We start from the raw sequence: 14,270 nt of genomic DNA, 5'->3' as shown, positions 1-14,270 counted from the left end.
TACTGGTTTTTCATCTTCAGGAAAAAAATAACAACTCAAAGAAACAAGAAGTATTAAATTCATCAGTTAAAGTCAAAAGGATGTTAGACAAACTTACCGAAAAAGGGGAAGAAAAAAAAAGAAACTCAACTTTGTCAAGTTAATCAACTTCAATCAAAGTTTTTGTACAATAGCAAAAACATTAACAGACGATTATGCAGATATCGTGTAAAAATATTAATTATCCCTTTAAACTGAAAGGGAAATTTATATAGTATGAGTGTTTTACAAATTTATCGAGTTAATTTTTTATGATTTTTTTAAAGTTAATCTTATATCTTCAGCAGGTTTGCCTTTTCTTTTCCTTGAGGATCTTGTATTTGAATTTGACAACTCTTAATTATTGCAATTAAATTCAATATATTGTAAGTTTAAGTGTGCTGTACGATTTGTTACGACTATACATTATTTGTAATGGCCTACAACCATCCAAATGATTGTTTAATTAAATTATAGGTGTCAAGAAGTTTTTATTTCTCAGTTTACCTAGGGGCAAAAAAAGTTTGGGAACTACTGTGTTAGGGGACCTGCATATACGGGGTTTTGTGCACTATGATCCAGTTACAACTGATAATTAGCTTGAGCATGAACAAAGGGTTCCCAAGTTTCTGCAAATATGTTTGTGTGAGATTAAGCTTACCCTATACCATAGCCTTGTACATTCTATGTAAGTATATTAGACATATATAAACATTTCCATAAGGATATGTAGCCTTGTTATTCTAAAAATGATATTAAATAAACTTAAAAACTTGAATGTGTCGCTTTATGATGCTTTGGAAAATGATCTCATTATTCCCTTACAACATTTTGAAATCTATTAAAAAAAATGCTAATATTTACACCGGCTTGGAGAGAATTATTTCGTTTTGGGCTAATTTATTATTGTTGGAAGCAAGTTGTTTTCTCCAGCTTACGTCTTTTGATACGTTACCAAGGACAAATTTATTTGCCTATTTTACGTTTCAATTAATTTTTAGCAATTATAAAGTTTGGAAAACAACTAATAATTGGAGTTGTGTGTGAAAACTACTTTAAGTATAAAGGCTAAGGAAGTAAAACACAAATACAAAACATTAGTAAACTTAGTTAACGTTTACCTCCATCACAATTTCAAATTCTTAACACGTAAGAAGTAAAACTTTTTTTTTTTTGTGCATTAATTTAAAAACATGTTTTACATTAAAATATTTATATGAACAAAAATATATTATTATGTTTAATATTTTTTTTTTTTTTGTGACTATAATTTCCTTGATGTAGAGAGCAATAAGTGATCGTGCCTAATCCGATTATTTAATATTATCGACATTATTAAACTTCAGTACATAAAATTAAAAAAAAGCAAAATATTTCTTCCTTTTTTTCATATTAATTATCTTTTTAGGAAAATATAAATTTAAATTTAGTGAAAATATTGTTTGTATATTCTAATAAGAAAAATAAGCCCATTTAGAGTGTTGCAGCCCCCCTCCACAATTATAAATCATCTTCCAAATCAAATGGCCCTTTTTATACTACTAAATAACGTCAGTTGAACACAGACACAGTTACTACTATATGCGTCAAATTTTACTACGTAGTACGTAAGTATTATATTCTAGTTTCGATTAAGTATTATTGATTAACGATTTTGCATTCGAAGGGTACCCTTTGTTCATTAGTAGCATTATTCAATATTTGAGTGTTGGGTTAAACTATCGTGTAGCCTGGACGATAGACTAAAAGAGAAGAAGAATATATAGTATATTTTATATTACTATGTAAAGATGATTATTTACGTCGTTACTTTTATTGTATCACGCAACCTTTTATCCAAAGAGAAACAGAAAAAAGACACGAAATCATCTGGTAGTTAGCCAAATAAGCCAATCACATCAATTGTTATTTTTATTTTAAGTACTCCTAGACTAATCATTGTCATATTATGTCTCCACAGGTTTTCAGAATTAATTATGTAATTTCATAATATTAAAATCCTAAATAGTATTTTATCGATACTGCATTATAAGGAAAGCTTATCTATACATTTTTTTTGTATATGATAGCCGACATTATTCCATAGAAATAATAAGATGGGCAATATATACATTTTTCTACGACGATGCATCAACAAGAAATTGTATTTTTGTCCTTTTACTAACGGAGTATATGTATTGTATAACTTATTACTTCTTTTATTTACCGAAAAATAGAAATTATGAAATAGTCATTACGTATCAAGTTAGAGGAGGGAATTGACAGCTGACAGAAAAATACATGGGGTAGTTTAGTGTTAGTGAAGTAACGCCGTGTATTAGTAAAAAAAGAAAATAACTAAAAAGTAAAAACATTATTATTTTTCTTCTCAACTAAAGTTTAATAATGTCTTTTTTATTTAATAAACGGTTTAGGAACGATCACTTATTGCTTGATACAAACAAGTAAAGTAAAGTGACAACAAATAATAACACCAGACAATTTTTATTTGATTATAGAAATATATTACTTCCCAGCATGTTTTTTTTATTTATAAAACCCATAATAAAATGTTTTCTTTCATACACGTTTAGAAATTGCAATTGTGCTAGAGGTAAACGTTAACCAAATTTGCTAAAAAAAATTATTTGTGTTCTACTTACTTATCTGCAGTACCAAAATTAGGTCCGGCTGATTGTGATAATGTTGGGGCAGTGTCTAGTGTCTATTGTGCTTTAGGGTTATCACAAGATTGTGAAGCAAAAAGTGTTTTGTTTCAAGGATTTGCCAGAGAATATCGAAACTGAAAAGGATAAAATTAATATAGGCAGTAAAACTAATAAAGTGAGTAGTTCAAATTTAGTACATTATACTATGTAAGAAAATGTTTATAAGCCTATGTAAAATGTTAGTGGAAACAGCATTGTATTAGAGAAGGAAGAATTACATATAGCGGAAATCAATAAAACGCTGAGTTATGTTCCGTTTTCTTTTGATTGTCGTAGTTATATAGAGGAAAATATTTCAACTCATAAAGAGTACGCCTTTTATTCAACTAATAGTTTTTATCAATGCAAAAGCCTCTTATTTCTCAATGTTGATGGGATCCTAGATATCAAATGAATTGAGTTTGTTTGTACTCTCGAACAGAATCGTTATGTTATTCTGAAAACTTAAAAAATAGGTGGTGTTGGTCAAGAAATGAAAATAACTATCATGAAGCCAGTAACTAAAATGGCTAATGTATTTCTAATGTTTTTCTATGTTCTCCATGATCTGATTCTGAAGCTTGGAAAGAAAGATTTTGCTGTTGGAATAATTTATAACTTGGATTCTGCACTACACGAATTACCATTTGGACCACATGAGTCATCTTTAATAAAATTAAAAGATATGTTAACAAGGGAGAAGACAGATCAATACTACATTATTGGACTATTACCACTATTATCGTAGATTCAGATAGTATTTTTGCTTCAAATGTTTAGTTTAAGTGTGAGCCTTTAGTATTTTGTCATATATATAAAATCATATATCAGATATTGTAATTAATATCTGATATAACACGATAAAAAAAAATTAATAGCATAAGTCATGACTGTATTCAAGTCCTAAGCTTCTTATTGGGATAAAGTTTGCTTCTTCTACGAATCTCAACTTTCTTAATATAACAGAGATTTTGTTTTATTTTATATAAAAACAATTAGAATGGACAAAAGTCCCGGCCAAAAAAAATACGAATTAGACCAGATATTATTAACTATTGAAATTTCTCGTCTTCAAGTAACTGCCTAGACCTTTTGAAGCAATTTTTCGAAGGGACCAGGACTAATTTTTATAATTATATCAACTAAAAGTGGGTACACTGATATGCTTACAGATGTATTACACACGCATATATTCTTCCTTTTTTATTATCATTCATTTATTTTAACCAGGGAACACTGAAATGAATATGGAATGCACTCTTTTTTGCTTTACAAGAGTGCAAAGAAGATATGAATAATTCATTTATATATATTCATTCCAGAAGATTCTTCTTGTTTTGTGTGTACTTAGATACTTCGTGTTTAAAGTTATTAACGTATTTTTGTTTTCAACAATTGTTAATTGTTATATATCTACTTTTATTTTATGATTATAAATCTTAACAATGATATGTATACACTGCCCATTCTTTTTATATATAAAATATATGATATATCTATCACATATATACATTACATTTTCACAGGAATTATTTAATGAATTTATTGACAATTTCATCTAATAGATTGATATTTTCCATTTTTTATTTTAGACAGAATGAATTGTTGTTGTCCAGATTGTAGGACAGGTTATCCTTAGAAAAAAAATCATCAAAATCATAGTGAGAAAGAAATTATTGAAGAAACACATTCTCTTCATAAGTATCTAAAAGATCCTGAACTTATTAAATTATGGCAGTTCCGTCAGAAGAAAAAACTTGGAGGCAAAACAATATTCAAGAATATGTAGCAGCATTTTCCTATATCAGTTTTTATTCATGGAAAAACGGATACAAATTTAACTCGAGAAAAAATATATAGTCCACTTAAACGGTATAAATTAAAATCTAATACTGTTCCAACAGCATTTCTGGATATTCCAAAAAACTTCAGGAAACAAACTTTTCCTGAAAGGATAAGAACTTTATCTACTTTTTACTTAAAGACTATACTTTAGAAAAGACATATCAATATTTAAAAGTAGTTTAAGTAGAAGCTTTTTTCTACCAAAAAGGGAGACAGAACGAGAATGAAATATCACAACAACAACAAGAAACATCATGTTGACAAATAATATCTCATTTTATGGGTTTCATTATTGCGTGACCGGGGTTTCTTGCACCTATTAGAAGAAAAGTCTTATTTTTCAGGCTCTTTAAATAGTAGAGAGGAATTAAAACTCGCATCAGATGGACTCAATATGTGTGTAAGAACTTTTATAGATATACATCAAATTCTACTGGACTTCCAAACAACAGTGAATTCCTCTAAGATAAGCTCATCCCTTTGATATGTTCTTGAACGTCCCTCCATAATTTAATTTACAATTTAATAATTTTCTATTTAATTATAAGTTTTTTCCAGTTTTGCGTTGAAATTATTCGAAAATGGTTTTCCAAAACTGCCGATCTACTATATCATCGACCTTTTTCAATATTGAGGGATTGATAGCCAGAAAAATGATTGCTAGAGCCTTTTCTTTCTGACTTTATACTTCGTCAATTATTCCTCATCAGTAGGTTCCTACTCATTTCCGTTTACAACCTCCAGAAATTTTTATCATTCAGTACCATTTGACATAGAATCTTCCATGTTCGAAAATTAAACACTAACAGTTGTATTCAAAGAGTTTTCTTAGATATAAAGAATAAGAATATAAGAATTTCATTCAAAATAGCCAACTCCAGCCTTCACAATTCCGTCACACGGCGAAGAAAGTCATTGACAGATAGCCGGACAACTTCAAGACTTCCCAAAGGCATGCCTTAACTAGCAAAGCATTCAGGTTCACAAAATTCTTTTGAGGAATTGCACATGTCTTTGCTTCAAGAATGGACCACAACAAGTAGCCCATAGGATATCAATCTAGGGAGCTTGAAGGCCTTTCTTCCTTTGACAAAATTTAAAAAAAATGGAAAATTCGCTGTGAGCTAGTAATCCGTGTTCTTGGTAGTGTGTAAGGGGGATCTATCTTGTTGGAAGGTCCAAGGCTCGTTCATAAATTCATGCATAACTTTTTTTTTTAACTCAAAAGCTCAATCCAACCTTTTTTTCATTGTAGCCTGTTGGGCTATTTTTTGTAAGAAACCCCATCAGGACCATACTCAAAACCTCCTGCATCGTGGTTTTGGCCATACTGGGGTCACTTGTAAAGGTTCGAATAACTCTCTTTCCATTCGTTCGAATCTTCTCCTTCACAGCCTTGATCAATTTGGCGTCCTTTTTGATCATGACCGCCCCTTCCCAAGGGCCGTTTTGAATCCTCCTGTTCCTTGAAACGTCTTCCAGATACTCCAGATAGTAATTTTGCAAACTTTAATGGGCTTGGAAAAGGCAACATGGATTATCCGGCTTGAATTAGCTGAAAAATCATTTCCTGCTTGTTCTCAGTTAGGATCATAATGTTGAAATAATGCTTTCATGCCTTAAGGAGATCGACGGGCTTAGTAAGGAGGAACAAAAATAAGGTATCATGCAAACTCAACGAGTTAGAGACAAATATATCCGCGATTATCCTAATTTCCGCAAACCCTGAACAGTGGAAATAAAATAAATGATATGGCAATATATTTAAGTGAATTGTTTTATAGCACAAATAATATGTAGATGGAAAAACTGGGCAAGATCATATTCAAGAAAAATTATTTACTTTATGTGCTGACTTGTATCATAAAGTTTACTTCGCAAATAAGAATAGTAAAATTTCAGGTCTATGTAATAACCAGGATACGTTATTGTTATACCGGAGTTTGTCAAGAAATCATTTTACTTCAAAAGGCTATTTATTATCTACCTGTCGTTCAATTTTCAAAAATTTGATATAAATTTGTATTAAATAGATTAAATTTTCAATTTTTTTAACGAAAAGGACCGAAATTAAAACCATTTCTGATAGTTTTATTCGTAATGATGTACTTTGACTTTGAATAAGGTACATATGCTAAAAGTAAATGAATTTTAGAATTTTCAAAATAGTGAGGAATCATAAATTAGAGCATTCATAATTTGCTCTACCCATCAAACACTTTCTTATTATTTTCATGCTCTCAATTTAACTATTATTCACATCCCTAAGCATATCAGGAAGTAATTTAGAGTGCTCTCTGCAAAGATTCACAGATCCGAATTCCTATAGATCAATTTTACACACACGTCCTCGGCTTGAATATGTTCAACTACTCTTGAGTGTATAATGCAACCCTACAATTTCTTTACGGTTGATATTCCAATTCCAGGTGAACTCCCTTTTCATTTAATTGTAGTCATAATATACATTGTACTCTTCTCATTTCTCCTTGTGTATGATATGAACGATTTGTCATTTTAAAAATTAGTTAATGCTTATGTGATATGTATACATATTAATTTATAATATAATGGATTAATTTTGTTTCTCATTTTCCTATCTAAATATTTGGAAGGTGCTGTAGTTCCACAGTACAATCTACGGGCTGCCACTGGATATGACAGGAACATGGAATAAGAAAAAGTATATTATAACATTACTCTAGAAATTGTAAAATGCAACTGATACTTTTATAATTTTTATTTACTTGTATATCTATTATACAAATGGTCCATGTCAAATTACACAAATGTAACACTTTCTGGGCCAACTATCTTTGATTTGACTAATATTTGTTTGAAATCTAACGAAAATAAAGCATCACGCGAAATATTGACTCCTTATTGTGAGTGGTTGCATAAATATATGAGTTTTTTTTAGATTTTAGTACAGTACATAGAAATATGCATAAAGAAAACACCACCATGCTGAATATATTGCTTCATAGAATACAATTTATCATTTTTGGGCATCGTCCATTTAAACAACACATATATTATGTCAAATATACAGTAATACACAATACATATCCAGGTCAATTTTTGGAAATAAGCAAGAATAAATCTATTCGCTATCTTTCTAGCATGGTTTCAGAATTCGTCATGGAGTGATAAGCAGCGGTGGAAGAAATGTTATTATAAAGGTTTTTACTGTTGTCACCTGAATATATGTTTTTTATTTATTTTATTTACAAAAGCTGTCATCAATCATCATTAACTTATATTCCCACGGACACGGAGTATGATGAATCGGGCTTGAACCGAACACTGAAAAGGTGGACTCAAATACAGCACTGAATATTGGATCTATTGTTGTATGTAATGATGGAATGAAACTCAGGTATCTGAGAACTGATATTTTAAACAAATAGAACACATAAAAGATACTTAATTCTACCGATTGGATCATTGATGAAGAACTTTCTCTTGCCATATGTATATGGATGTTGGCTTCATTGATTTAATTATTCCCATTGAAATGGAAAAAATGAAAATACTATTTCTTGGAGCCTGAATTTTTTCCTTGCCTTCAAAAATTGTCGGCATCTAAAACAATAATCAGTCGCTCTAATGGATCTGAGGTTATATTGCCTAAACAAAAATATTTTAAACCCTTAACTTCCAAAAAATACTCAGAGTTGTATAATGATTGATGTTGTATCTATTGCAATCATAAACGTATCATGGGTGAGTCCTCTTTTGAGACATGAAGATTATATTTAGATGAGATTTGTATTAGCATCTAAAAATATTTCCTTGTATTCATTTTTATTTTTTCGTAAATGAGGGAAAGACAAAATAAAATTCTTGCGAAAGTTGTTATACATTTTTCCTTAGAGATAAATTGATTAAAAAAGCTGAAAAATCTTATTTTCCAGTGAAAAAGGATTTTTAATTCAATATTGCAAGGTGCTATTGCACAGCTTCAGATTTTAAAAATTTAGATTTGAGGAATGCCCATCACATTCTTAGGCAACAATATCAAATCCCAGATTTGTCATTATTTGAAAAACGGCCGTTACCCACTCTTTAGTTATTTTGGAGTTGATCGTAACAAGAAGGGCCATTACCTCGACTTCACTCCAATTATAGGTAAGCCTATTAATCTTGATAAAATCGTGATGAGGGTTTGAGTTAGAAAGCGGATTCCAGTTTCACAGTAAGAAGAGGGCTTGAGGTAGAAGGACTGTTAAATATAGGTAGAAAACTTGGATAGTGTTCAATAATTCCATATAAAAATTTTTTTTCTTGTTTTCACAATTGATCACACAAATTATCTTTCTTTCAAGGTATTCCTTCGATTAGAACAGCTTCTTCACATATATAATTATAAGCAATGGGTTGGTAGTTTTCAGATGAAATTCTGATGAGTATGTAAATAAACAAAAGTACTTTTGTACAATCCTATCAAGAAAGATAAAGTGATTTGAGACACATTATATATGTAGAAGAAAAAGCAAAGCATTACTCCATTATATTGAAAATTTAATTATGATTATTCGCTCCTCCTCGTTACATTAATCTAGGGAGCACTATATACATTGAGAGTGCACGAATTTTCTAGAAATAGATAGGTTGAAACAATAAACTGAAATATTTTTACGTGGCTAAGAAACTCGTTGATTTCATCACATTATAGCCATTTTTTTTATATTTGGAAATCTATCTGATGTTGTCATGAGAAACCTCAGTTTACCAAGAGGAATGAATATATTCGTCTCCTTGTCTCCGTTGTCCTGTGTCTTAAGAAGAAATTTTTAGATGAGATTTCGACTGTCTCTCATTTAAATGGTTCTATATAAAAAAGTCAAATCTCGGAATCTGTTTCTTTAGTAACAAAAGACTGGTGCACGAAGATAGCAAAGAGCTCACATGGTTTAGGATGATAATTTTTCATCAGAATACGAATATTGTCGACTCACGAGTTACTCCTTGGCACGTAATGACGGATATAGGGGAATACATATCATCTTACTTACAAAAATTGGATGATAATGTGTATAGCTGAATACTGCCCAATATCAAGGCATATTTAAATAATTTGTATTGATTTATTATTTTACCAGACTTTTGTAATAAGTGCACAAAAAGGAGCTGAATAAATATTCACATCTTAGTTTTAATAAATATATATGAGTATGATCAATGTCATTTACGATAGTTGTTTGAAAAGTCCGTGCAAAGTCTAAAAAATTGCACTACTGGTACATATCGAAGTTATATTTAGTTAGTAACATCCATTAGAAAAAGATACTCTAACTTTCAGCCAGATCGGTAAATTTCTTTCTGTTTGGTATTTGCTTGAATCAAGGAAGTGGAATGAATTTCAAAAATTAACTAAAAAGAATTTCGTGTGTTGATGAAACATTACTTTATGAAAAACAAACCCTCAGGGGACTAAAAAGAAGCTTGAGAGACATTATGAGGACTCTGTAACTTTTATTAGAGCTGTTTATAAATGATTTCAAAAAATTTAGTGTGGCGATATGGGCATAAGTGACGCTGAACTTTCTTCACTCCAGAAATCATTGATAAAACCTATGATATAGTGATGGATGTTAGAAGGTCCGTTATATCGCTAGTGCTATGGGTATCTCGAGTTGTCGTGATATAAAATGACTTTTTTTGAGTGCCAATCCAGGGTGTTTTTCTTGCAGATCGGTTTTCAAACGGTCCAATTACGATAAATAATATAGACCTGTAATAGTTTTATCAATTTCCAGATAGTCGATGAGGATTATTCCTTGTTAATCAAAAAGACAATCCCTATATTCTTTCCGTCCGATTCGTTGATTGAAACAAATGCCAAACAGAAAAAATAGACCAATCTGGCTTAAAGTTGGTGCGTTTTATTCCAAGACATGCTACTAACTAAACTTGGTCTCAACACACCCCAGTAGTGTCATCTCTTGGACTTTAGAAGGACTTTTCGAACGACCCTCGTCGAAGGCCATTGGAGAGTCAATTATAGTTTTACTAATTAATTGAAAGCGGTACTAAGTTCTAGGTAATATTCTTGAGTATCCCATCCCACAAATTTGAACATATATCCGTAATTGACTTATGCATATCCATAAACTATTTGGCCGTTAATATTTAAGAATTAAATAAATAAAATGAAAAAATCCCAATAATTTGCCCAAGCGTACTTTTTAATTGATACACTGCAGATGTCCTAATGTGAAATAAACATATGAAGAACAATAAAAAGAACCAAATAAAGGATTAAATGAACACCGCTCAAAGATTTGGTGCCTTACTTGTTCAATTTTTAGCTGCTCAAACTCTCAAAAATTAACGGAAAAATAGTTTTTCTTTGTCTTTTAACAGGCCTTAGCTTAAAACACACACTTACTTATGATGAAAGATAAAGACTTGATACACAAAACACAATAATTTTTTCTACCATTAAAAAAAATAGGATCAAAATCATAAATTACCAAAATGAAAAATAAAGTAATTTTCATTCATTTATTATTTCAAATTTGAGTACCTGTTTCCTGTACTTCGTTTTTTCCATCCCCAATCGCCATCAGCCATTGATCCACTATATTCATAAACAGGATCAATCCATCCGTAATAATTTTTTTTAAATCTTTTTAACTCTTTTAAGTTGTCAGGGTAAGACTGAGTAAAATTGCAAATCTATAGGAAAATTAAAAGTCTTAAAGTTATGTTTATCAAATATATATTATAATGTTTTGCACAAGTTGTAGCTTGTACAAGTTGCAACCAAAAAATAAAAATTTTAAATGAAGGATTTCAAGTAATCGGAATGAGAATAATGCAATAATTGAATATTCCATGAATGATCGACATATCCGTGTTTTAATTTTTGAGTATTTGTTTCAAATTTCTAAAATGTAAGTGTTCTCTGACACATTATAAAGTTCAAATACCAATAGTTATTTTACTCATTAATATTAATAACCCCTATATTTTAATAGATCAAAATAAAATTATAGTATGAATACATAATTGGTCGTAAGAATGACCAATGTTGTAATTATATAATGCATTTATGGCAAGGAAATTATATTTTGTACAATTTGGTTATACAATTTGCAACTTTTACAGACATAATAACTTGTACATAACATATATTTATGTATTTACAATATGGAGAAAATGTTTTCCCTAAAAAATTATTTTTATATTAGATCTGTAGAACATGATAAACAATACTTTTTCTTTTTCATGAGACATTTAGCACACTTGTATTCTTAAAAAACTGAATTCATTAATAAAAATTGCTCGAAACTTATTAAATCATCTTTTAGTTGTCATTTTTCCTTTTCTAAGTAACTGAAAAGTTACTTGTTTTTAAAGTTTTACTATTTTAGAGCACTACATACCTTTGATATAAAAAAAATTGTAAAAACAACTTTTGTTGAAACCATTTTAATTTTGTTTTAACATTGATATAATATAACTAACGCTTAATTTATAAGAGATTAAACTAAGGAAGAAAGCACTTCAAATAAAGATTTTTTTATAGAGAGGAAAAAAAAGTGTCTGATAGGAAGAGTTATTATTTTCCTGTAGTTAATTGGTATTTGATGGAATCTGGACTATCAACAAAGAAATTGAAATAGATATAGTAAAATTCGGAAAATAAATTACAGTTTTACAGTGTTTAATTTTTCAAATGAAAAATATAAATATTATCATGGCAAGCTTTTTAATTCTATAATTTATTCAACTTAAACAGTTTTTTCCATTTAATTAAAGGAAATAGGATGTACTGACTACATTAATATTTTAAATATTTATATATTAACAACATATACTATTCTTATTTTTTGCGCCTTAAAGAGGATTTGTATCTTGTTTCGCTTTTTTATTATTAAAACACATCAATAATAAACAATCATGAATGACATCAGTTAGATAAAAACAATCTAATTATTTAAAATTTCAAAAATGGTATTGATATAACTATATAATAATAGAAACAAAACGTTAACATTTTATATTTCAGGGACTATGTAGAAATCGGAGACGGATATGAATTCAATAATTGCGTTAACATAGTAAGGTATTCTTTATCTTCGTGAGTCAGTCTTTGGTCACTAATGAAACAGATTTCGAGGATTTAATTTATTTTACATTACCATCTGAATGAAGAGAAGTCCAAACTTATCAATATACTCTTTTTTTTTTAAAACAGGATGATTAAGACAAGGATACTAATAGATGGATTCTTCTTGGTAAATGAACGTTCTTCATTGAACTGGACGGATATAATGAGGAGCAATGAAAAGATTCCTTTAATTCCTGAAGACAAATCATAATTAAATTTCAATATAACTAAGTAATCTGTAATGTTTGTGTTTTGCTTCCGTGTTTATTATATGACGTAATTGTATTTAACTACCTTACAATGATAAAGTTCAAACTGTGAGTAAATCATACATATTTCAACATTAAGCCGTCGAAACCGTTCCAATCCCATATGCACTTCCTATTTTCTTATAATTTCCTCACGTTTTAATTTGTTATTATTATTATTTATTTATTTTTGCTTAACGGAGGAGAAATCATAAGGAAATACCTGAAACCTAAATACATAAAAAAAAAAACCTTTTAGTTTTTAAATTTATGTAGTTTCAATAACCAAGACTCGTCCCATCGACGTCACCAGAAATAGAAAAAGAGATAAATTTATTTAATAAATCTTCTTGCCTAGCCATTTTCTTGTTGCCTAACCTTTATCTAGTATTATTGGAGCTATTGCCGTAAAAGTGGACTGAAGGATGATAATAACAGAAAAAGAAGAAATGATATGAAGGCAAGCAATCCAGCGAATCCACTTTAAAACTACTAGGAATGAAAAAATAAAAAATTGCACTCAAATAAAGAGGCTTACTACCCTTTTCCTGCAACAACAAAATGAAAAATTACTAATATGAAAATTTTTCTTTTCTTAAGCTATTGATCGATACATTAATTAGACTTTTCAAAATGTTCCACAATGTTAAATTCATACACTGCTTAACTTATTCTAACTATATAAATCCCTTACCTTAATAATTTATTTCATATACAAACGAGTTACAAATTTGTTACTAACTACTTTTGTTGTTCATTTAACATATTTTAATTTAATTATTACTTTTAAAGGCTAGATTTTATTTGTGATATAATGGTGAAAATATTATTGGGAAGGTAAATCATCGGTTAAGTTGAATAAAAATCTGTAACAGTTTTACTGTCGTATCATTTACCAACAACGCAAAAATACTTCATCACGTTAAAAATTTTGATACAATTTTTGAAATATAAGTAGAGAAACAATAATGTAATGTGCGAGTTACTGATCATATTGAACAGGATATTGTACAAAGTTTAACTATTTCTTTTAGAAACGAATGAAATATTTTTGAGCACGAAATAAATGGTGAAACATGCAATCCCATATATCAATATAGTATTTATTAAATATTATCTTTCGGCCAAATGTCCCAAATAATTTTTCGCCGAAATGTCAGTTCGGCAAATTGTCATTCGGCATAACGCACATTCAGCAAATTGTTCTTTGGCGAATTGTCCGTTAGGCAAAATGTGTGTAAGCAATTGTCTTTCGGCAAAAATGTTTTCGGCCAATTGTCCTAGAATCGAAATAAATACATGAGGCAATCTTTCTTCCAAAAATATCATTTTGAAGCTTTGAACTACTCA

At 29.5% G+C, this 14,270-nt stretch overlaps 1 protein-coding gene and 1 long non-coding RNA gene across 4 annotated transcripts in view; one reads left to right on the top strand and one right to left on the bottom strand.

Moving 5' to 3' along the window:
• Positions 1–12,101, bottom strand: part of LOC121126573 (uncharacterized) — a 32,753-nt gene extending 20,652 nt beyond the window's left edge. The window contains exons 1-3 of one of the 2 annotated variants that reach the window (XR_005866976.2): positions 11,945–12,092; positions 11,083–11,234; positions 2,661–2,800 (exon numbers count right to left, since the gene is read on the bottom strand). Coding sequence is in view for 1 of the 2 variants with exons in the window: in XM_040721862.2 (XP_040577796.1) it covers positions 11,083–11,234; positions 11,945–11,989 (197 nt within the window). In the remaining variant the exon portion in view is untranslated. Of the gene's footprint in view, positions 1–2,660; positions 2,801–11,082; positions 11,235–11,944 lie in introns of both variants that reach the window. The other variant, XM_040721862.2, reaches the window with a different exon arrangement.
• Positions 895–14,002, top strand: LOC121126576 (uncharacterized). Of its 2 annotated transcripts, none has more exons than XR_005866981.2 (2): positions 895–1,625; positions 12,571–14,002. It is a non-coding gene; the product is annotated as an uncharacterized lncRNA (long non-coding RNA). The 2 variants fall into 2 exon arrangements; XR_005866980.2 differs by lacking the exon at positions 895–1,625 and adding an exon at positions 12,138–12,515.
• Positions 14,003–14,270: the final 268 nt, after the last annotated feature.

Source organism: Lepeophtheirus salmonis, chromosome 12 (assembly GCF_016086655.4).
Source record: "Lepeophtheirus salmonis chromosome 12, UVic_Lsal_1.4, whole genome shotgun sequence".
NCBI lineage: Eukaryota > Metazoa > Arthropoda > Copepoda > Siphonostomatoida > Caligidae > Lepeophtheirus > Lepeophtheirus salmonis.
Note: the sequence above shows the minus strand (reverse complement) of the source record. Positions and strands in the feature narration are given on the sequence as shown.